This window comes from Gossypium arboreum, chromosome 7, assembly GCF_025698485.1.
Source record: "Gossypium arboreum isolate Shixiya-1 chromosome 7, ASM2569848v2, whole genome shotgun sequence".
Classification (NCBI taxonomy): Eukaryota; Viridiplantae; Streptophyta; class Magnoliopsida; order Malvales; family Malvaceae; genus Gossypium; species Gossypium arboreum.
The window spans coordinates 84940942-84966069 of NC_069076.1; the positions used below are offsets into that span (position 1 = coordinate 84940942).

Sequence of the window (25128 nt, forward strand, 5' to 3'; positions counted from 1 at the left end):
CTCAAGAACATTTGGATTTTACTAAGATTCATGTTATTTTGTATATACGCACTCATATTATTTAATATAAGAATATAAACATATATATATATGTGTTTTAATTTGTACTACACTAACATTGGCCACACGAATTCCCAAAAATATGTTTATTATGGTTTAGGATTAACAATTTTTAGAGTACTTTACTGTTTGGGCTTTATGGTCTAGGAGTTATGGTTGGTTTAGGGGTTACCGAATGGTTTTGGGGTTTAAAGTTTGGGGTTAGGGGTTCTGTGTTTGTGGTCTAAGGTTTAGGGTTTCAGAGTATTAAGTTTAGGGCTTCAAATTTAGAGTATAATTTTGGATTTTAATTTAGAAGATAAATGTATATAAGATAAATATATATAAAATATTATTTTAAAATATATATAAATATATATATGAAAAGTGGTTTAGTGTGCAATTGTGTACATGAACTGTGATTTGATTTAGATATCTTGTAAAATATTTACACGTTATTGATATAATTATAAATAGCATCATGTTTTTATTTAATTAAGTTATATGTGTACAGGCCAATTTTGGGCCAAACCCAATTACCCAAGCCCCTAACCAATACAAAACAGCCCAATATCTAACCCAAACCCGAATGGCCCACTACAACCCATTCCAACCTAATACCCACCCTATTTCATCAGCCCAACATCATCAAACAGCCCACCTAAACCAAGCCCACTAAGCCTAACCCATTAGCTAACCCTAGCCCCACTTATGCGACCGACCAAGACCGAACCCCACCAAGACGCCCCACCTTGGCCACCACGCCCATACCGTCGACACTCCCACCACCAACACCGCCACCACCCCTGCAATCGACAAGCACACAATAAATTAATATTTGTGGAAGGGTTATAAAACCCAAGAAAAGAATGTAAAGGAGGCTCTTTTTTGCGTTCAAAAATCGAAAAATAAAGAAAGCATTCAAAAATCTTGATAAAAACCAAACTTTAGCATTCAAATACGAAGGATACCCCGAGGTATAAAGAGCGTAAGAGTAAATCGCAAATCGGAGAGTCGGACACCAAATAAAACCTAAATCAAGGCCCAAGGTGATTTACACTATTTCATTCTCATTTTGAACCTATTCTCTTAAATCTATCAACACATCTAATAAAAATATATATAAAGAAGAAATAAAAAAAGGGAAATTTTACCTCTTTTGAATCCGCCACCGTGCACACGGGCCGGCCAGCGCCAAAACGACGGGGACTCGGTGACCGTCCGGCATCGAAGCCGATGACCGCCCGTGACCGAGCCTTCTCTTCTCCCCTCTCCTTTCTCCCTCTCCTTTCTCTCCTTTTTTTTTTCTCTCTTCTCCTCCCAAATGATTTTTTTTGTCAAATTAGGGCCTTATATAGCCCATCAAAACTACGTCGTTTTGGGGTCAAGATTAGCCCCAAAACGACGTCGTTTTGAACTCCGACCAACCGTCGACCACCCGCTAGAGGATCCGCGTGTTTTCGTTTGAATGGTATATTTGCGCATTAGATCCTTCCGCATTTTCAATGTTTTAAATCGAGTTTATTTTGTTTATAATCGCCCTAAAATTTAATCTGACTTGCAATATACTCCCAGTTGATGCGTTGCGTTTTGATAGAACGGGAATATTACTGATTCAGTCCCCCATGTTTCGCGCGTGTTGCAATAAGGCCCCGTGGCTTATTTTTATTTTAGATTTGGCCCCAAAACTTGATTTTAATCCAATTTTGGTCCTTTTTTTCGCTTGTCTTTAATTCTTATTTAAATTTTCTTGTATTTTCATATTATTATTATTATTATTATTATTATTATTATTATTATTATTATTATTATTATTATTATTATAATATTTTTATTATATGCATATACATATATGTATTTAGGTTTAGTATTTTAGCTACTTTGTTTTAATATTTAAATGTTATGCTTGCTTTTATATATTTTAATAATATATTATTATTATCTTTATTACAATAGAGTATATTTTTATTTATGTGTATAGATTTATATATATAGCCTTTTTGCGTCACATTGTTGTTCTTCGTATTTTAATGCCATTATTATTATGGTTGTTAATGTAATGAATGTGTTGTTGTATGTATACATCTTTATATCGTCATCGTTATTATCATCAACCGTAGTAAATGTTTTGTTATATACGTATATATGTTATATATTATGTATATTATCACTTTTATTATACATATTACGTACATATTAGATATCGTATTATTCATGTATTATATCATATATGCACATATCTTTAATATATATATATATGTATATATATATATATATATATATATATAAGTATATATTTATGTAATGCTAGTATTATTACTAATATTAATATGTCTTTTATACATACCGCAATTATATGTATATATACTATGAACACATATTAATATTATTATGTAAGTCTTTTTCATCCCTATTTTTATGTATATATTGAAATGTCACCTTCACATATGTATATTCAATGTTTTTCATTATTATTGTCATATTTAATCTTGCATGCACGGTTATTGTTTTAATATTTTTGTTATGTTTGTCATTTGCTTTATATGTATACCTAGTCCTTTCATTTGTTTATTTATTTCTGTATTCACTTTGTCTTACACGTTTTAAAAAAAAAAATCACGTTCTTGTTTCTAAATTAATTTCTATAATCAAGGGCAACATATCGGTTTAATACCAAGTCGACGGTCCCACTGCTATGTTGAGTGGAATTTGTCGGTTCGTGTTTAATCGGTATACCCTTCTAAAAAACGAGAGAAATCAAAATTGAAAGTTTTCATCTTTTGAAGCGGATCACGGTTGAACACGACTTTGAACTCATATTTTTGAAAATCAAGACATCACTTGTTTAGGAGATACCAATTTTTGGGCGTCGCGAGGGTGCTAATACCTTCCTCGCTCGTAAATGACTCCCGAACCTTAATTTTTTCTCTGGATTTTAACGTGGACTTAAACTCATTTCTTTCCGTTCCAAAAATAATTTTATAAGGTGTCCGATCACACCTATAAAAAGATCGGTGGCGACTCCCGGTTTAATCTAAAATCAAATTTCAAATTCTAAGTTTTTAATCGCCACAATTAGCGACCCGAAACCAAAATTTTTACGTCGCTACAATATGCATACATAATATGTATTTTAAAATGTGTATTAAATCAAAATTAAAGTTTCAACTATAGTTAGGGTTTTAGGGTTTATATATAATTTAAAAGAAATTCTAAATATATAGTTTTAAATTTTAATCAATTTCTATAAAATATTCAGGTATTAGCGGTGTTTATACATAAAATGCCGCAAAAGATAGAAAATAGCGGCGTTTTTATAAAAAACGCCACAAAATTTCATTATACATTAGAGTAAAATGGCGTCGTTTCCTCTGAATAGTAGTGGCTTTAGCGGCGTTTCTATAATAAACGCCACAACGCGTATTAGAACGGCATCGTTTTATAGTGTAGATAAAATAGGTGTTAGTGGCGCTTTGCTGAAAACGCTGCAAAATGTCTTATTAGCGGCGCGTTGCTGAAAACGCCACAAATTTCCCTTATTTGAAACGGCGTCGTTTTTTCTCTCCTGAGGTTTATGCCCTTTACCCGAAATCGATTTCATTTTTTTACTAAGTCATTTTCCCCCATCTTGTCTTCCTTCCCCAAATCCCTAATCCCTAACGATTTTCCCTTAATCTGTTCCCCCATCCCCGAAATCCCTAACGAATTTCCCTTTCCTCCCGTCGACTGTCATATGCTTCATTTCTCTCTCAATTCTCCTCATTTTCGCTTTCTCAGGAGCAAAACAGGTGCATTTTTTTAGAACTTTTCTTGTTCATTTTTATATACCCATTTCTTGGATTATGTGTAAATATGTTGCCCTTTGGATCTGATTTGGATTTTTTTTGTTTATTTCTTGTTTTTGGTACTATAGAACAGATTTGGGTTTTTATTTAAATTTTAGTTTCATGAATTTGGTTGGTTGTGTTTCGTTTTGATTTGATTTTGTTGATCTGTGTGGAATTTTCTTGAATTTATTGGATTTTTTTTTCATTTTTTGATATTGTATATCTCAGATTGCATTGAATAGTCTAGTTTTATGTTGCTTTAAGTATTAGTTTACTTGAAGTACTTAAGTACATGGAAAAAATTAGAAAAAAATGAATATATTTATGTTATACATACATACACACATATATATATTCATATCATAAGCCTAGTTTTACTTCAAGTACTCATGTTCAACCCTTTTAAATACATGAAAAGAATCTAGAAAAATAAAATTGAGTACATCTATGTTAGATAAGTATCAGATTCCACACTAACATCTAAGTAATATAGGCTTAGTTTAAAGCTTGTTTCGTGATACCCTTCATGAAAGATGCAATACTCTTATAATCGAGCATTCGCTTGTTCAAATTTGAACTTTATAACTGAATGTGCTTGGTTGAGACAAGCTCGAGGCTGCAATTTCCTTTAATGTTTATTGATCTTGATAGATTAATGCAATAATAGTTCGTATTTTGTGCTTCTTAGGAGGAAGAGAAGATTGCAGAAGAAGAGCATGAAATCACTCACGAGTATACTTGGATGTGGATATTGATGGCCGTGTAGATACAACGCCTTCACCTATTCCTACTGTGGATAGGATAAGTGATGAGAAGAAATCTTATCCTTTTTTAGCTTACATTTTCTTTTTGTGTAATTTGTGTTTTACAGTAGAATAGTTATTGGATTGTATAGCGAAGTTGTACCAAAAACTGTCGGTATGTTTTAAATTTTAATTTTTCGTCCAGTAGTTTTAGTTCTTTGTAAACTTAATTTCTTGAAACCATTGGCTCGTTAGCAAAATGTACAAGTTACTCTCAGCCTTGTCATATGCCGTTAATTGGTAAAAGTACCATAAAAGCCTCTATACTAGGAGTCGGATTGCATTTTGTACCATTAAATGTTGTTTATTTTTAGAACTCATTTGATTGTTTTGTCGACCAGAAACAGACTTCTGTTCTTCAAATGCAATGAGTAGGGAAGTCTCTCGACATTATTAGAGATCAATCCCAAGCATCTCCAAGTAAACCCTCAAGAAAACATTTCCAATTCAATCAAGGTAAACATTGTCTTCCCTAACATTTATGTTTCTTTCAACATGTTTTTACTTTTATGTTGATAACCCCATTTAAGATACTTTTTTTTAATTTAGGATAAAAAAGAGTGGGAAACTTTTAGACTGGACTTTAATTTCTTACTTTTCCAACCTAATTGCTGGAAATGTAAGGAACAAAAAGGAAGAAAGTGAAAAAGTAGATTCCCATTCTCACATGTTATGTTTTCTCTTTAGCTTTCAAGCTTTAGCTAGCCACCATCATTATTTAATCTTCAACACTCTCCATGATTAATTCCCTTAAACAAATTCAAATTATTATTATCCAATGTTTCTTAAACAATTGCATTTCATTATTATAATTTTTTCAAGGGTCCCATTAAAATGGTTTTTATGAATTTAACCTAAAATTTATTATATTTCTATCAAATATGATGTTTTTTGTCCAAATAATGTACATTTACATCATTAATTTGGTAATAGGGTGTAATATTCTTGAGACTTGTTTTGTGGGCCGGCATGAGTTGGATTTGATATTAACGACACAGATTTATGTTTAATTTAATATATTATCATAAATCTTAATTAAAATTTAAAAGACATTAAGTCTTTAGATTATGACAATGATTTAAACATTCGAAACTTATGTACAACGTTATGTGTGATGTGTATCGTAATTGAAAAATAAAAATATCACAAAGATTTGTTTATTCTTTTAAGACAGAAAGTGCCTTAGTGTTCGATTCAAACGATAGTTATTTGTGTTTCTCATTTTAATCCTCTTTATTCCTTTGTCCTCATGCTATCTTGTTTCTGACAATGTAATCATCGCAAAAGGAGTTTAGGACTTGGGTGTACCAGGTTTAACCTCTCAGCTAGAGTTTAATTTAGTTGGACGATAGTTATGTTAGTTTTAATCAAGGCCTCTGTAAACATAAAGTTGGTATTCTAGTTAGGAGAAGTTAATGTTTATGAGTTTTGTGGAGTATGATTCTGCACATGCAAAGTTGGTTTGTTTAAAGCTGTGCATTTTCATGTTTACATAATAATGGTGATTCCATTTTGGTTTTTTAGATGTTCTTTTGGTCTGCTTTTCATGTTTCTATCCAACTTATGTGTTTATCGTGCGCTTTGCCAAATTTTGCTGAGGTGTACAGCTTCATTGGCAGTGTCTTTGATCCTGGTACAAGTGGGCACTTGCAAAACTGATATAGATAAAGTTTTTATATTTGCTTAAACTGAAATATATTTGTGCTACTCTTATAATCTTACGTCTGTTCTAGGTACTATCGAGCTCTGAATTAATATTTGGTGCAACTAAATACACCACGACCATTGGCATTTGTTCTAGGTAATGCATGTGTTTGGTTGCTAAATTTTTTCATTATTTCTATGCATTTTCACTTTAAATTACTTAACAAATATTACTTTTTTGACTCCACCTCTGCTTTCTTTGGTGAGAGTGGAGTAGACCAGGTACGTTTTATTAAGGTAGGCTTTATTTCAAAATTCTAATCAATAATAGTTTTATCATGATGATTTTGGAAAAATTAATATTTTGGGGTTGATTGCTGGTTCTGTTTGGAGTAGAACTATTTTGTTTCCAAGTTAATTTTAAATATTTGGTTCAACTTAATTATTATTTGATTCAACTTAAGTATGAATAGGTATGAATTAATTTTAATACCGTAGCTTGCTTGTCCATTAAAATTACAACAATAGTTGACCTTCTCTCCAACCTTGTTTTAAATATTTTAAAGATTCAAAGTATATAGGCTGGAAACCCGACGGGTTGCCTTATATCGAGTGCAAGATATAATGGATCCTCCCTAGGTGTAACAACGCCACGTATGATGAATCTTAAAAATTCAAAAGACTTGAAAAAGTTCTATCGAGCTCATTTACTATTGAATATTTATATAACCTTAATTTATTTCCAATTTACTTATAAAAATTAAACTACGATTCTTTTTGATATTATTATATTCAAAATACTATTTCTTTATATTAATAATGTTTGATTTTAATATTTAAATATTTTAAAGATTCAAAGTATATAGGTGGAAACTTGACGGGTTGCCTTATATCGAGTTGCAAGATATAATGGATCCTCCTAGGTGTAACAACGCCACGTATGATGAATCTTAAAAATTCAAAAGACTTGAAAAAGTTCTATCGAGCTCATTTACTATTGAATATTTATATAACCTTAATTTATTTCCAATTTACTTATAAAAATTAAACTACGATTCTTTTTGATATTATTATATTCAAAATACTATTTCTTTATATTAATAATGTTTGATTTTAATATTTAAATATTTTAAAGATTCAAAGTATATAGGTTGAAACTCGACGGGTTGCCTTATATCGAGTGCAAGATATAATGGATCCTCCTAGGTGTAACAACGCCACGTATGATGAATCTTAAAAATTCAAAAAGACTTGAAAAAGTTCTATCGAGCTCATTTACTATTGAATATTTATATAACCTTAATTTATTTCCAATTTACTTATAAAAATTAAACTACGATTCTTTTTGATATTATTATATTCAAAATACTATTTCTTTATATTAATAATGTTTGATTTTAATATTTAAATATTTTAAAGATTCAAAGTATATAGGTTGGAAACTGACGGGTTGCCTTATATCGAGTGCAAGATATAATGGATCCTCCTAGGTGTAACAACGCCACGTATGATGAATCTTAAAAATTCAAAAGACTTGAAAAAGTTCTATCGAGCTCATTTACTATTGAATATTTATATAACCTTAATTTATTTCCAATTTACTTATAAAAATTAAACTACGATTCTTTTTTGATATTATTATATTCAAAATACTATTTCTTTATATTAATAATGTTTGATTTTAATATTTAAATATTTTAAAGATTCAAAGTATATAGGTTGAAACTCCCAAGTTGCCTTATATCGAGTGCAAGATATAATGGATCCTCCTAGGTGTAACAACGCCATGTATGATGAATCTTAAAAATTCAAAAAGACTTGAAAAAGTTCTATCGAGCTCATTTACTATTGAATATTTATATAACCTTAATTTATTTCCAATTTACTTATAAAAATTAAACTACGATTCTTTTTGATATTATTATATTCAAAATACTATTTCTTTATATTAATAATGTTTGATGACTTGTAAACCATAAATTAAATTAAGTGTGGACTATTTTAACGCACATGTGATTTGTCAAATAAAAGCGAACGACATGTATATTACTTAATTAAAATAATTTTATAAATATTATTTAATTAAATATTATTTAATCCCGCTACTTACCTGTAGATACTTGATACTTGATATGTATTATCCATGTGATTTTCCACATCGTGAAATAAAAACTTACATAATACATAAATATATTTGATATCATAATTTATATAACTTACAAAACGTACATAACTTATATAACTTATATAACTTACATAACTTATATAACATATATAACTTACATAACTTATATAACATACATAACTTATATAACTTCTATAACTTAGATAAATATATAACTTACATAACTTACATAATACTTAAATATATATCATATCATACATAACTAGTTTACAAAATTTACTTAACTTACATAATACATAAATCTATAGTCGAAAATCCTCAAGAACTTGCCTAAATTAGTTTATACCCATTAGAGACTTGATATTTAGTATAATGATATGATTTAAATCAATTGAAAACATTTAAGTAACTGTAATATGTTGTCAACTTTAGATTTCAAGAACTACAAAATGGATAGGAGTTGGATGAAATTGTCAAGGGTAAGCAATGCCTATCAAAATGGAGTACAAACTTTTCTAAATTTTGCATTTCAAAATGCAAGCCAAGAGAATATGATTCTTTGCCGTGTAAGAAGTGTGGCAACATCTATGGCATTTTCGTGAAGTTGTCTCTGAACATCTAATTGTTGATGGCTTTATTCGGGGTATAAAAATGGATTTTCCATGGAGAGTGTACATCTAGTGGAACTTCTTCAACGATTAATCCGACTTATCCGACATCGATTACCATCAAGATGTTAGACAAGATGACATGGAAGATATGTTGCGGGATGCATTTAATATGCGTAGTCATGGTGAGCAATCGTTTCCACCGACTTTATTATATCCGAGGATTGTAATATTGGTGGAAATGTTTTTTTGTAAACGAACAAGTGCACCTAATGACGAGCCAAATGAAGAAGCGGCTAAGTTCTATAATTTACTTAATGAATTGAATGAAGAACTTTACGAGGATCAAAATATTCAAATTGTCCTTCGCATTCGTCTATTTCATTTAAAATGTTTGGGAGGGTGGACCGGAAACTCTTTTACAATGTCGCTAGAGTTTCTAAGAGAGATGTTTCGCTTGCAAAATTCCCGCCTTGTCAAGACATGAAGAGACTAATAAAAGATTTGGGCCTTGGGTACGATAAAATTCATAGTTGCCCAAATGATCGCATGTTGTCTTGGGTGATCAAAAACCAACAATCTTGTCATGTTTATGGTAAGTCTCGTTGGATGAATAGTAATACGAAGATGTGAATACGGATGAAGGTGGGGCACGCTTAAGAAAGAAACCAGTCAAGGTCTTGCGATATTTTCCCCTGATACCAAGATTTCAAAGGCTTTTCATGTCCTCAAAGACAGCCGAATCTATGACGTGGCATAATGATCAGCGGACCGATGATGGATTATTAAGACATCCTGCTGATTCTTTAGCTTGGAAATCATTTGACAAGAATTTCCAAGCTTTGCAAGCGATCCTCGAATGTGAGGCTCGGGCTAGCAATTGATGGCTTTAATCCATTTAAAATCATGAGTACTTCAGATGATTACTTGGCCCGTAGTGCTTGTTCTTTACAATTTGCCTCCATGGATTTGCATGAAGCAATCTTCATTTATTTTATCAATGATTATCCTCGAGAGAAAGGTCCGGAAATGATATTGACATCTATTTGCACCACTTATTGAAGAGTTAAAACAATTATGGTCGGTGTTGAGACATATGATGTATTGAGAAAGGAGAACTTTAATTTACGTGCAGCTTTATTGTGGACAATTAATGATTTCCCGGCTTATGCTAATTTATCGGGTTGGAGTACTAAAGGACGTTACGCCTGTCCTTGTTGTGCTGCGCAAACTTGTTCGAAGTGGTTGTATAATGGGAAGAAGTTCTCTTACATGGGCCATCGTCGGTGGTTAGATGAAAATCATAAATTTAGATTTCAGAGGACTCTATTTGACGGTACTGAAGAGTACAGAGGAGCTCTTGAGCAGACCGTTGGATCTGAAATCTTGTTTATGTTAAAAGATATCAACTTTAGTTACGGGTAGATGAATCAACCACCTATCAGGCAAACAAGGAGAAGATCGAGGGATGAATCTGATGATGAATCTGACAAAGAGGATGATCCTAATGAGGTGGAGTTGTGGAAGAAAAGGAGTATTTTTTTTGAGTTGCCTTATTGGGAGCACAACATTTTACGCCACAATCTTGATGTCATGCATATTGAGAAGAATGTTTGCGAGAACATAATTGGGACAATTTTAAATGTCGATGGAAAATCAAAAGACAATCTTCAGAGCCGACTTGATTTAGTTGACATGAGAATCCGGCGTGATCTTCATCCTCAAGTACTTCCGAATGGGAAATATCGGTTGCCGCCTTCTATTTTTTCAATGTCAAAGAAAGAGAAAGAAGTTTTCTGCATGGTGTTGAAGGATATAAAGGTCCCAGATGCGTATGCGTCAAATATATCTCGATGTGTGAGTTTCAAAGATAGAAGATTATATTCATTAAAATCATATGATTACCACATCTTGATGCAAGATTTACTCCCAATTGCTTTACGGTGCTGTATGTCAAAAAATCTAACGTCCTGTATAATTGAACTATCCAATATAATGAAAGCTATCTGTGGCAAAGTTTTGAATGTCGAAGAACTTGAGAAAGTACAAGATCGAGCGGCTTTGACTTTATGCAATTTAGAGAAGATCTTTCCACCTTCCTTCTTCACTATTATGGTGCACTTGGTAATCCATCTCCCTCACGAAGCAATCCTTGGTGGACCGATTTTTTATCGATGGATGTATCCTACAGAAAGGCGCTAATTTATTTCTCAAGTATTCAACCCTAAACCTCTATACATTTAGTTACAGCTTTTGATAAATATTGTATATCGTGTTTAGGTTCCTAAGCAAATTGAAGTCATATTGTCGCAATAAGCGTTATCCAGAAGGATCAATTGCTGAAGGCTACTTGGCAGAAGAGTGCATGACCTTCTGTTCTAGATATTTAGAAAATGCTGAAACACGATTGAATAGACCAAGTAGAAATGCTGGGTTCAATGATAATGACTTGGTCGAAACTTATTTATTTCAAAGTTATGGAGAACCAATCGGCAAAGTTGAAATTGTAGAATTAGATGATATATCGTGAATACAGGCACATCGATATGTACTTTTTAACCACGATTCAATTGAACCGTTGCGTAAGTAAGTTATAAAATTGTCTTACATATTCGTCGCTTTGATTTGTTTATCTTCTAACCAATTAAACAAACTTGTTTTTAATATAGTGAGTACAAACAAATTTTGAGATCTCGTGCACGCCTCAAGATTACAACATCGAGAGATTAATAAGTTATTCACGTAATCTTTTCATGAATGGTTAAGTCAAACGGTATGTAACTAAAGTTAATAAGTTACATATAATCGCTAAATTTAGTTAATCAAATAAGAATGTTTTTACATAATAAATTTTTAATTATTTAATTTACTTTCGATTCAATAGGTTTGGAGTGGGAAGGATGTCAATGACGAAGTTAAATGGCTTTCTCAAGGTCCGAACAGAGTAATAAAAAGATATAGTGCCTTCCTCATCAATGGATATAGATTTCATACAAAGTATCGCGAGAGAATGAGGAGAACTCAAAATTGTGGAGTTGTTGTTAATTCTTCAATTACAAGTTATGCTAGTGCTAGGGATAGTAATTCGGTTGAGGGTAATGTGGAGTATTACGGACTTCTTACTGACATTATTGAGTTGGATTACTATGGCAGATGGAATTGGATTACTATGGCAGATGGAAAGTTATCTTATTTCAGTGTGATTGGGCAGATGTTAATACTGGTCGAGGAATTAAAAAAGATCAATTTGGTTTTACAATGGTGAATTTCTCTCGCTTGATTCACACTGGACAACAATTGATGGACGAGCCATATGTATTTTCCTCTCAAGTGAAACAAGTTTTTTATTCGAAAGATCCAATGATGAGGGTTGGTATGTTGTACTCGAACACCCCTAGAGACTTGTTTGACATGGGTAATGGAAGTAGAGATGACATCGTCGAAAGATCGAAACATTACCTTTTCGAAACAAAACTTAGATGAAAATATCCTAGTACTAATACACAACATCAATGGGTTCGACATGATGTGGATGAAGATATTTACTGAATAATAATGTAGTAAGATTTTACAATTTTTAATTATATGTAATATTATAATTTTAATCTTTGTCATGTTATATAATTTAACTATTTTATATGTACTACTATTGTTGTAATTTGTTACTAAAACTTTAATTATTTTATGTGTATTGCGGAAAAATGCGTAGAAGAAGAGTACGAGATTTAAGTATTGTCCGAATACTCCAAATTCGAAGAAAGAAATAGTGAACAATGAGACAGCTTGTTGGATCTTCGAATGTGCCGAGACACTTGATGAGCTCAAGAATTTCAAAGTAATATTATGTTCATTTTACATGTGTTGACTTTTATTATTGAATTATTTGTCAATTTTACAATAATAATAGTATATCATTTTTCAAATTGAAAGTGGTGGGACGCTGAGAGTTCGAGGACGACGCTACTTAGAGATTTATCGACTTAGATCCTGTCGAGCGTGTTAAAGTAAGTAGAAATACTCATGGTCACTGTTGGATCTGAAGCTCGAGTTTTAGCAGCTATTTGGGCATTTTAGCACGAAATGCAAATATGTTGCCCATCAACTACTTAATCATGGCATCACATGCCCGATAGCAACAAAACCGTGCTCTCGCTAATATTAAGGTAACAAAATGTGAATGCAATTTATAATACTTTGGTTTAAGTTTCATTTATATTTACATTCTAAACTTATGTTTTTTAGGAGAGATTTGCTTTAGAAGTCTCCGATGATTATATCAAGAAGGCATTAGGTAAAAGATGGAGAGACAATAAAAGCACTTTAAAGAAACAATATTTTAAGAAAGACATAAGCCTCGAGGAAAAAGCGAAATGTTCCGCCAGAATGCCGAGGTATCAATGGGAAGATGCGGTTAGATTTTGGAATTCAAAGAAAGGAGAGGTATTGCGTGTTTCCAAACTCTTATATATAGTGTTTACTATATACGTAATAATAATTTTATTATGTAGGACCGTGAGCGAGTTGGAACAAGCGTGAGCAAAAACAAAAATTCACGCATTACCCGCAGGTCGAGAAGTTTTGCTTCAGAATGAGTGAGGTATTATGAATTTATTAGTTCTTTCAAATATTAATAACTTTCTATTATTAAATAATATTCTTACTACTATATTGTAGGAAGTCAAATCCGGACAAAAGTTGGACGCCTTGACTTTTTGAGATTACGATAGGAAGAAAGATGGATCTCCGTGACATCCGGTCGGAGAAATTATGGTATATTCACTTAATAATATTTGATTTATTCTAAATATTTATAATCTTTAATTATAATTGTTTAATTCAATTCATCATTAGTAGTTTTAAAAATGTTAAGTTATGTTGCATTTCTTTTTATTATATATTTCGTTTCTAACTCTTTAATTGATTTTTAGGAGAAACTAAAGGAGAAGAAGGCGAATATGAAGCGATTGCTTCGAGTGATAGTTCTCATAATCTTGAGAACATTGATAATGTAATTATCACCAAGTTTTGGGTCCCGAAAGGTACGGTCGGGTTCGATTTCAAGGATCTGTTGTTACCCGACCCAATATTTTGGATCCGCTCCCAAAGAATACATGCCTTCCTAAGTCAAGCTCAAGTCAAGTTCAGAGGTTAAGAGACCGATAGCTCAGATGCAAGCAAACACGGTTGAGCAAATTGCCGAGGTTCAACGAAAATATGAAGAACTCCAAGAACAACTTAGAGCAGAGGCAGAGAGAGAGGAGGCAGCTGCGGCCGAGAGAGGCGAGAGGCACGAGCGATGGTAGCGAACGAGCAAAAGTACGATGACCTCCAGCTACAACTTCAAAGAGATGATGCATATGTTTCAACAATCGCAAAAGTCGCCGTCTTAGACATTAGTTTTCTTATTGTAAGAATGTTTTAAGTTTTGTCACGTTTAACATTATTGTACAAATATTTTAAATTATACTTTATTATTAATTATATCATATATCTTTAGTTAAATTTGAAGTATCATTTAGAATTAATATTTTGGTTGTATTTTTATGTTAAATTTTTGTTTTTTGGTGCATTTTATATTATATTTGTTGTATTTGGTATGCGGAAGGGTGGATATTGGTGAAAAAACACTACAAATATGCCAAATTTAGCGGCGTTTGTAAAAAAGCGCCGCTAAAAGCATTGACCTTTAGCGGCTTCTCCACACAAACGCCGCTAAAGTTTTGACCTTTAGCGGCGTTAGGAAAAGCGCCGCTAAAAGCCTTGACCTTTAGCGGCCCTTCTACCACAAACGCCGCTAAAAGCCTTGACCTTTAGCGGCGTTTTTTTCCAATAAACGCCACAAATTTTTGTGGTGTTACATATAGCAGCGCTTTTTGCAGCGTTTTAGAAAGCGCCGCTAAAAGTTTTAGTGGTGCCTAAAAGCACCGCTAAAGGCTAAAAAAAGCGCCGCTAAAAGTCTGTTTTCCTGTAGTGAACCGACATGCATACAGATTTAACTAATAAATCATGTTTTTTCAAATAGATAACAGATATAGGCATGCACATAACAGTACATCAGTCTAATAGAACATAAGAGTTTAGGGTATAGTAAGCCTTTACATACCCTACGGTAGGTCTACAGTCGATTAGGACGACCTGTGCGACCTTACAGAGAATTTCAGTATAATGGGCCCATATACTTGTGTGGACCCACACGCCCAGATCAGCCTTGCCCGTGTGGATCACACAGCCTGGCTCAGAAACCCATACACCCGTGTGGGCCCACACACTCAGTTCAGTTTAGCCCGTGTGGCCTACACGGCAACACTTCAGCTACCACACGGCCATGCGCTGCACACTATTGTGTCTTCGTCAACCATACGGTCGTGTTGTCGCACACGGCCTACCACACGAGCAACCACACGTCCGTGTCGCGTCGACAGTGGGGTTTTTTTACTTTCATCAAATCTCATTTTTTTACTTTTCGGGTACACACCTGGTATTGGTTTGATGCAAAAACGCTCCTGAGACCACCAGAACCAAAAATCATCGAAAAGACTTCGAATTAATATCTTAAAATACTATTAAACCGAATTATCTCAAAAAGGGCAACCCTTAAATTATCCAAAGACTTTTACCTTTAAGCGAACAACGATGCATACAAAAGATTAGGGCGCTATTTGAACTCCTCCAGCCCTTTGATTTTCCACTAAACACAAAACAAACTCCATCAATCTAGCCAAACAAAAACCATACTCACCATACTTACCGATAAAACACCAAAATTTCAGAATAATGAAGTAGGAAAAATTGACAAAATGTAGGAAGAAGAAAACAAAATCGGTGAAAAGAAAAGGGTGGAAACGATAGAGAATAAGAAAAGAAAAGTTCACGTCAGATTCTTGGGAAAATAGGAAGAGAGAGGAAAATTTGGAAAAAAGGAAAAAAATAAAAAAATCCAAAGATTATCAGGAATCCCCCTAATTATCTCCACTAACCCACTACTCAGAATTTTAACATCACCAAAACTCTGTCCCATAGCCGAGCAAAAATAAATACCTTTGCTTGCGTAGGGATTCGAACTCAGGACCTCCAACACATCACACAGACTCCCTTACCACTCGAACCAGCAGGCTTATTCTGATATGTTTTTACATTTAATTCAATATAAGCCCACTAAGTAAGTAAAAGGCTTAAGTTAGAGAATTGCCAAAATTTGCCAAAGCTAGGCTTGAACTTAGGACCTCTCACACACACCCTAGAACACTTAACCACTGAAGCAGATACACACTTGTGTCAAACAACTACAGAAACTAAAAAAAATATTTTGGGGCATTACACTCCTAGCTACTAGAGTCTTGGTAAACAAATCTGTAAGGTTGTCTTATGATACATGTAACAGCCTGTTTTCTATGATATTGGAACAATGGTTTCGGGACGACAAATTCGATGATTAAATTATTATTTCACCATTAATTTAATGTCTATGGAATTATAGTAAGGTAGTAATAAAATTTTATTAAGAAATTTTGAAGTTTATTTAGTTAATTAAGTAAAAAGGACTAAATTATAAAAGGTATAAAAGTGGAGTTCTATTAGTTAAAAAGGTATAAAGAATATGGAAAGGAAGTATAATGGACTAAAATGGTAAATAAACCATTTAAATAAGATAGTGGATATTCATGGCAAGGTATTAATGAAATTATTAAAGTTTTTAAAGGTTAAATAGTAATTTGATAAATAAAGTTAAAAATAACTTAAGGAAATAAATCCATCTTCTTCCTCATTTCTTTCTCCATCGAAAATCACCATAGGTATTGAGCTTGACCATTCGGTTGGCTTTCCATTTTGCATGTAAGTGATTTTCAACCCTGTTTTTAATGATTTCTATGTTTTGGGGATCATTTTAGCTTAATCTAGCTAGCCCGGGGGTTAATTTATAAAACTGTTAAAGATTGAGGGTTATGCCATGAATGATTCTTGAATTTTTTTGATGTTAAATGTTAGATTATGAACTCTTATTGAAAAATAAACAAGTTTTGTAAAGTGATTTTTGATGAGAATGACATTTAGGGACTAATTTGTTAAAAGTATAAATTATAGGGTTCTATTGTGAAATGTTGGTGACTATGTATAGTTTCAAGGTCCCTTTCATATTTGGTTAACATGGAATTTGATTAAAATGGTTAGATTTTAAGTTATAAGCTTAAGGACTATATTGTGAAAAGATTAAAATGTTAAGGGTAGGTAATTAAGTATAAATGTGAATTATGGATTGAATTGAATGTTTGAGGTTAATTGAAGAACTTAATTGAATATAATTATCTATTTATGTCAAGATAAACCACGTACGGACCTAAATCGAGGCAAACCTAAAGCTTCGGAATAGCTCGATTTCACTTTCACAGCCCTAATCGTCGCGGTAAGTTCATATGAACGGTTATCATATTAATGTTATTTACATTAATTTTTATTATATTAATAATATTACAAGTAGATTGATATATGAACATATCAATGCTATGATGAATTGACAGATAACGAATCCCAATTGAACCTTAAGAATTCATAGGATACAAATGACATGTTATTAGGGATTTTAGGTTTTGGGTGCTAGTCTTGAATGTTGTACCGATGGCTGAGGTCTTGTATTTGTTGCGAATACTCCACATCTCGCGTGAGTAACATTGTGTAGCTTACGTTTTGACTCGCAGCTCGTGTAATCATTGATGTAAAAGAAAGGTTATATGTAAAGGCACACTTCGTGTGAGCTTCTTAGGTATCCAATGTAGTTTTAAATGATTCAACGGGCAAGAAAAGGGGAATGGAAAGGTAAGGGTACAAATGGATTAAATTGAGACATGTTGAATGGAAATATGAACTATTTGATATTTTACATATGGATGATTTCATATTATCATGGAAAACTTACTAACTTGTGAGTTGATATTGTTAGATAGGCATTTCTAAACTTATGGCATTGATGTTGACTTGTATTTTAAGCTATGTTGTGTATTATGGTGATGGTAAGTTTAGTTTTAGTTTATACAAACTTACTAAGCTATGTTTCTTATTTAGTTTTCTCTCCTCTGTTTATAGATCATCGAAAACTCGATTTGGTGGGCAGCTCGTCAAATATCTATCACACTATCTAGAAGTCTTTTCAGTAGTTTTTAAGTATTTTGGTCTAAGGTTTATAATGGCATGTATAGGGTGGTTTATAATCATGTGTTGATGAACATGTAAATGGTAATTTGGTATGGTTGTGCCTTAATGTTTTTGAATGGTTGTTGGACTTATCATGCTTGTTTAAGTAAGTCATTATGGTCACTTTCATGTGACTATATATAAGGTTCATTTTATGGTATGTTGAATGGTTTGAATAGGTTATTGATGGAATGCTTTAGTATCTATTTGGTTTAGGTTGATTGGCATGAAAAGTAGCATCATCGGTATGTAATGGTAAGTATGGAACTAGGTTATGATGTTAGAAATATGGTAAATTTGACTTGTTTGGTATGTTATGTTTTGGCATATATTGAGGTATCTTGTAAGGCATATTGGTTGATTGTTTTGGTACTCAAAATGATATATTAAGGAGTTTTTTGGATATGTTTAGACTCATATAAAGAGTGTATAAATTGGTGAGAAAGTCATGCATGAAATGGTCTTGGAAATGGCTTGATTTTAGGTTAATTTGTGTCCATACAGTCTGAGACACGGGTGTATGACTCAACTGTGTGAGACATATGGCTTGGTGACATGGTTGTGTGTCATCTGTAGGTTTCTTTGTAAACAAGTCAGTGAGTTACACGGCCAAACACACAACCTGGCACACGGGCGTATGAGGCAACTTCGAGAGTTACATAGCCTGGCATACGGGCGCGTGACACAGCCGTGTGGCCCTACTCAAAAAGTTACACGGGTGAGGACACGGGCTGGGATACGATCGTGTCCCTAGTTTGATTGTTACACAGCTTGGCCACACGGCCATGTGACCCCTATTTTTCAAAATCTAGTGACTTTTTTTCAAGATTTTCCAAATTGTTTCAAATTGGTCCCAAATCGTTTCTAAGGTATTTCCAGGGCCATGAAGGCTCAATTTAGGGATGAAATGTATGTGTATAATTGTTTTATGATTTTTTTTATGTTATTAAATGAAGTTAAGTTAAATATTTTTTATTGTACAATAATATTCTGTAACCCTATTCTGACGACGGATACGGGTTAAGGGTGTTACAATACAACTTTAACTACATTCACTGTTCTCTCTGCTACTATTAGGGGTGAGCATTCGATCGAATCAAATCGAAATTTTTTGAGTTAATCGAGTTTTCGAATCTTATTTTATCATCCTAAATTTATTTGAAATTTTCTCGAATCGAGTCGAGTGAGATGGAATTCGAATCAAATCGAATCGAATATATTTGTTCAAGTTAAGTTTAAAAAAAATGACTCTAGCGTTATTTATTTTATGTAATTTTTCAAAAAAATAATTTCCTTTAAAGTTTTTAAACATGATCATACAACAAAAAATTAAAGTAAATAAATGAATAAATACAAGCAACACAACATTAACCCAAATAAACAACATTAGTCCAAAAAAACAACAAAAAAAATACAAGATTATAATAAAAAAACATAAGTAAAAGTCAAAGTAAACAGCATGAGTCGAAGTAAACAACAACATTATAATAAAAAAAACATAAGCAAAAGTCCAAAATACAGTAGAAACCTACACCACTCCAAAAAAAAAGAACACAACAAAAGTTTAATTAACCAACAACAATAACAAACCAAACCAAACCAAACTAATAACAATAACACCTCAGTTCAAAAACCATTATAGAATAGTTTAAGTTTCTTCATGAGTCCAAATAAACAACAAAAACAATACAACAACATTGTAATAAAAAAAAACATAAGCAAAAGTCTAAAATACAATAGAAACCTACACCAGTCCAAAAAAAAAGAACACAACAAAAGCTCAATTATCCAACAACAATAACTAACCAAACCAAACTAATAACAATAACACATCAGTTCAAAAACCATTATAGAATAGTTTAACTTCTTGTGCTTAAATCACCATTGATAATCTTGAAACATCTAGTAAAAGTATTGATTGAGTTAGTTAAATGATAAAAAATGTTTGCAAAAAAAAAATAAACATTTAACTTTATAAACTAATGCTAAGTATATTACCTTCTTGATCTTCGGGTATTTTGAATAAATCTAGCAAATTTAAAAACAAAAGTGTTAGTTAAATTATGGGAATGGTTACTAATATAAATAATACAAAAGCTTATTTTATAAATTAAAATTTATATATTACCGTCTTCCATGGTTTGAAGTTCATCAACATAATCTTCAAGATTGATGGCATCATTAGATTTCCAAAGCCAATCTTATGTGCAAACCAAAGCCTCGACCATGAGAGGAGTTAGAGAACTTCTAAAACTATCGAGAACACGTCCACCCATGCTAAATGCACTTTCCGAGGCAACTATTGAGATAGGAATAGCAAGAATATCTCGAGCCATTTGTGCAAGAATAGGGAATCTAGGACTGTTTATTTTCCACCACAATAGTAAATCAAATGAACTTGAATTATTTACTTCTTCATCCTCACCCAAATATCTATCCAACTCAGATTTTCTTTCTAATCCAACTTGTTTCTTCTTCTTAAGGTATTTTTGTTTGGCCAAGCCCATTTTCATTTTTGACTAATCTATTTCCATTGAACTGCAAAGATTTGTCGAAGAACTAGATCTACCTTCAAACAATTCAATTCTCCTGGCATTAGAAGAATACTCATTGAACAAGCAATGCAATTCTTTATCAATCATTTTCATAATGTCATTAGAAACATTAGGAAAAAGCAAGTTGACCCCAAAGTCCAAAAAACTCATTTTACATCGCGTATTAAAGATGACCGCTAAGTAAACTAGCATGTTAATCTTGTTTCTTCACCTCAATACTTATTATATTTCTCTCTCATTTTGGAAGTCATAGAAATTATGTCTAGATCTCCACAATCTTGTCACCCATCAAAAAGACAATGCACATCCGTCAATACTTCAAAAAGTGAATGAGAGGTAACATGCAAAGATCCAGACACCTTCAATGTAAGATGATAAAAAAGGCTCCAATACTTTTATAACTCTTCGAACAATTTCCCAATCATCAAACATAGGAACTCCATCTCCAGCAGTAAGATCAAGAAAAAAGTTATGGTAATCACGTACATATGATTCAACTGCACGCTCATATTTTTTGGCCACCTTTAACATCATATATGTTGAGTCCATCTAGTAGGCACATGTAAACACAATTGAGCCTTACTATCTATCATTTCTTCTTTTACCCGTTGGTTGAATTTTGTCAACCTCGGTGGTGATGCTCTTATATACCTTACAGCACCACTAACTCGATCCACAGACACAGAAGCATCCTTAATACCGTATTGCACAATGAGATCAAGAATGTGCGCAACACATCTCATATGAATAAATTTTCCATTTGCAATAGAAGTGTAACACCCCAAACCCGGCCCAGACGCTATGGCCGAATCTGGTGTGTCACGTTGAAGTGTTTTAGCGAAAACCGTATTTCCATTGAAAACCCTTCTTAAATTGAAAGAATCCCTTATTAACTTTTAGGAAAAAAAACACCTTTCAGTTGCGAATACCTTGTTTAAAACATTTGATTTAAAAAAACTTAATATTTAAGAATTTAATTACGGAAACGTAGAAACATACTATAATTTAGAAAACCCATGTTCAACTTCTTGTAATTACAATGAAAATTAATAACATAATTCAAGTAATAATAACATAATGAAAGCCTTATTACAATTTGGTCTGAAACATACTTAAAAAGAAATAAAAACTTAAATGCTAAAAAAAATTTAAGTCCAAAACATCTTGCTAGCTGGCCACCTAGAGTCCCTCCAAACATCAAACCTTCTAATCGAAAAAAGACTTGAAAATAAAATAAAAGAGGGGTGAGTTTTCAGAACTCAATGTGTACAAACCTTGGCAAAAACAAGCATTCAAAATAAAAAAACATCATTCATCAATCATGCAATGCAATCCCATCCAAATTATCCATCCGCTACACACCAAATTTCCCCTTCCCTGTCACACCATGTGGGATATAAATATCAACCCACCCAACCCATACACCATGGTAGCCCTGGCTATGAACTACCTTCATTTACATATTGGGCTTTAAAGTCAGTTGGTGGATCCACGATTGTCAAGCAACCATGCGATCCTCATATACTTCCTCCGCTCCATAATTCCCACCCATATGCAACCTAAGCGAATATCATATGTATGCATGTCACGTCCATAAAACTTACATTCAGCACCTAGGGGTAATTCAGTCATTTTTTTGCTCTTAGGGGCGTTTCAGTAATTTTTCCTTAATTATGGTTTTCACTTACCATGGCCCGTTAACAAGTCTCGTGAGCTAAGATGAACGAATATTATGCACCAAGTAGGATTCCAGAGAAGAGGAGGTGGGTCATTAAGACCGCTTAAGTACCAAGCTCTCCCTAGATCCAATCCTAGACATGCATATACTCGTTGCCACACCTTAACCCCTTTGACCTGCCCATGGTCGCAATATATTAATTAAATCTTATGTGGATATCATATACTAGGCCTATAACCCTTACAAAGCCGAAATAATTTCACATACCTGTATCTGGCCCACTAAGCCCAATCATATTCATATGGCCCATTAGGTCCAAATCACTTGTATATGACCCATTAGGCTCAAATCACATTTATATGGCCCGTGAGGCCCACTCACATTCATATTCATGCTCACATACAAGTTCCTATCACATAACATCAACATTATAGGCCCAATAGCCCATCGGGCCCATTTAGCCCATTTCGGCCCATATGGCCAAATCACAACCCAAGTCCACGGAATCACCCGTAGGCCTCAGGCAACCTATCGATCTCCCCCTTACGAGTGTTCGCGCACTCGCAAGACTACCGTAGCCAAACTTTCAGCTTTTCGACTTTTCGGCATTTCAGCTTTTACCCGTACATAATGCGTGTGCAGTGTATGTACACACCTGGTAAGCAAGCGTGATGCGATCTCCTTAGCCCAAACCTACAATTGATATCACTCAAAGATTAATCACACGTACTTATCGATTATTTTACCAAAAGCTGGAATCTCACCTTAACCTTACCTGAACGCCAAGCCTTTACTAGCTTTTACTTTGATCACTAAACACGCGTATTTTTTAGATCTGAAGAGCAAATCGGAAGGAATCTAAAACTAAAATCTGACACTAATTCCCTACCAAAGTCGATTAGAAAGAAGTGAGGAACCGAATACTCGATACTTATCAAAAACCAATTGGGAGAGCGAACACTTACACTAGAATCGACTGGGTGGAAAGAGTAGTGGCAGCACCAAGGGTATTCAGCTCTTAGAGATTTGAATGGAAAAAAATGATTACTCGGCACCAAAGAAGAGAGGAAGAAGAATCGGCTAAAGCAAAGAAAATATTGATTAGAGGAGGGATAAGAATTCGGTACAAAGAAATAAAAGAAAAAAAAGGGTTTTCGGCTTTTTAGAGAAAAGGGTTTCTGGCAGAAAGTGAAGGGAAATTCGTCATTAGCTTTTCAACCCTCCCATTCGGCACCTATTTATAGCCCTATAGCCGAATTCTTCAAGCCCAAGTTCCCAATTCGGCTCCACTTACTCCTCACTTCTCATCTTCTCGTTTTTCTCCCTGATAACCCCTTGATCCTTTCCTTAATTTTCTCTTCTGAACACTCCCCTTGGAGTCCATCTTCAAAAAACTTCCATCCTTCTAGAAGGCCAAAATTAAACTCTAAAAATACTAAGCTAGGATTTGAACCTTGGACCCCCTTGCTAGCTACTAACGCCACCTCACTACACATTATGTGGCATCACTTAGCCACTCTACCACAGGCTCCTTTTGCGTACAATTGTTTCTTCATTTATTCAAAAGTCCACCTATTTGTCAGCCCTAATTCTTTTAATAATAAAATTTTAATTTCTTCTACCCCTTAATTCAAACTCAACCTTAGCTAAGACCTACTAAAATTATCATTTGGAGAAGAATATTAAACACAATTTTTATCAAAATCGAAAATAAAAAAAATCGAGATTTTGGGATTTTTAGATTTTGGGATTTTTGTATTTCGAGATTTTTGGGGCGTTACAACTCTACCCCCCTAAGAGAAATTTCATCCTCGAAATTCACCTGATTCAAACAGTTGAGGATGTTGACATCGCATCACTTCCTCAAGTTCCCAAGTAGCCTCCTTAACCTTGTGATTACGCCAAAGCACTTTCACTAATGAAACGGACTTCCTTCTCAGTACCTTAACATCACGACCAATTATTTGTATAGATTCTTCCTCGAAAGTTAGGTCTGGTCTGACCTTGATTTCTTCAATCGCCATGACATGGGAAGGATCCGAGTGATATCGTCTCAGCATAGAAACATGGAACACGTCGTGGATTTGGCCTAGTTCAGGAGGTAATTCCAGCTGATAAGCGACTGTCCCAATCCATCTTGCAACCCGATATGGCCCAATGAACCTTGGGCTTAGCTTTCTTTTACGTCCAAACCTTAACACCTTAAGAAAAACTGAGTTTCCCATGGCATACTCTATCTATCGACGCTTAAGGTCAACATATGACTTCTGCCTATCCGAGGCCTCCTTCAAATGATCTCGAATCATGTTTACCTTATCCTCAGTATCAGTTACTAACTCAGGGCCCAAAACTCTCCATTCGCCCAACTCTGTCCAACATGTTAGAGTTCGACACCTTCGCCCATACAGTGCCTCGTATGGAGCCATCCCAATGCTTGCTTGATAACTATTATTGTACGCGAATTCGGCTAACGGTAAATAGTCGTCCCAGCTACCTCGGAACTCAATCACGCATCCCCTCAACATATCTTCCAATACTTGGATCACCCTTTCCGACTGTATATCAGTTTGAGGGTGGAAAGCCATACTGAAATTCAACCTAGTACCCAACGCCTCATGCAGCTTCTTCCAAAATCACGAAGTGAAACATGGGTCCCTATCAGA

At 33.6% G+C, this 25128-nt stretch overlaps 1 protein-coding gene across 1 annotated transcript; it reads right to left on the reverse strand.

Annotated features, from left to right (window-relative positions):
* Positions 1-748: 748 nt before the first annotated feature.
* LOC128295437 (uncharacterized) lies at positions 749-24690 on the reverse strand. The gene is made up of 2 exons (XM_053031015.1): positions 24395-24690; positions 749-845 (listed from the first exon to the last, which is right to left on the reverse strand). Exons 1-2 carry the CDS (start codon positions 24688-24690, stop codon positions 749-751), a joined length of 393 nt encoding a protein of 130 aa, XP_052886975.1.
* Between the last annotated feature and the right edge of the window lie 438 nt (positions 24691-25128).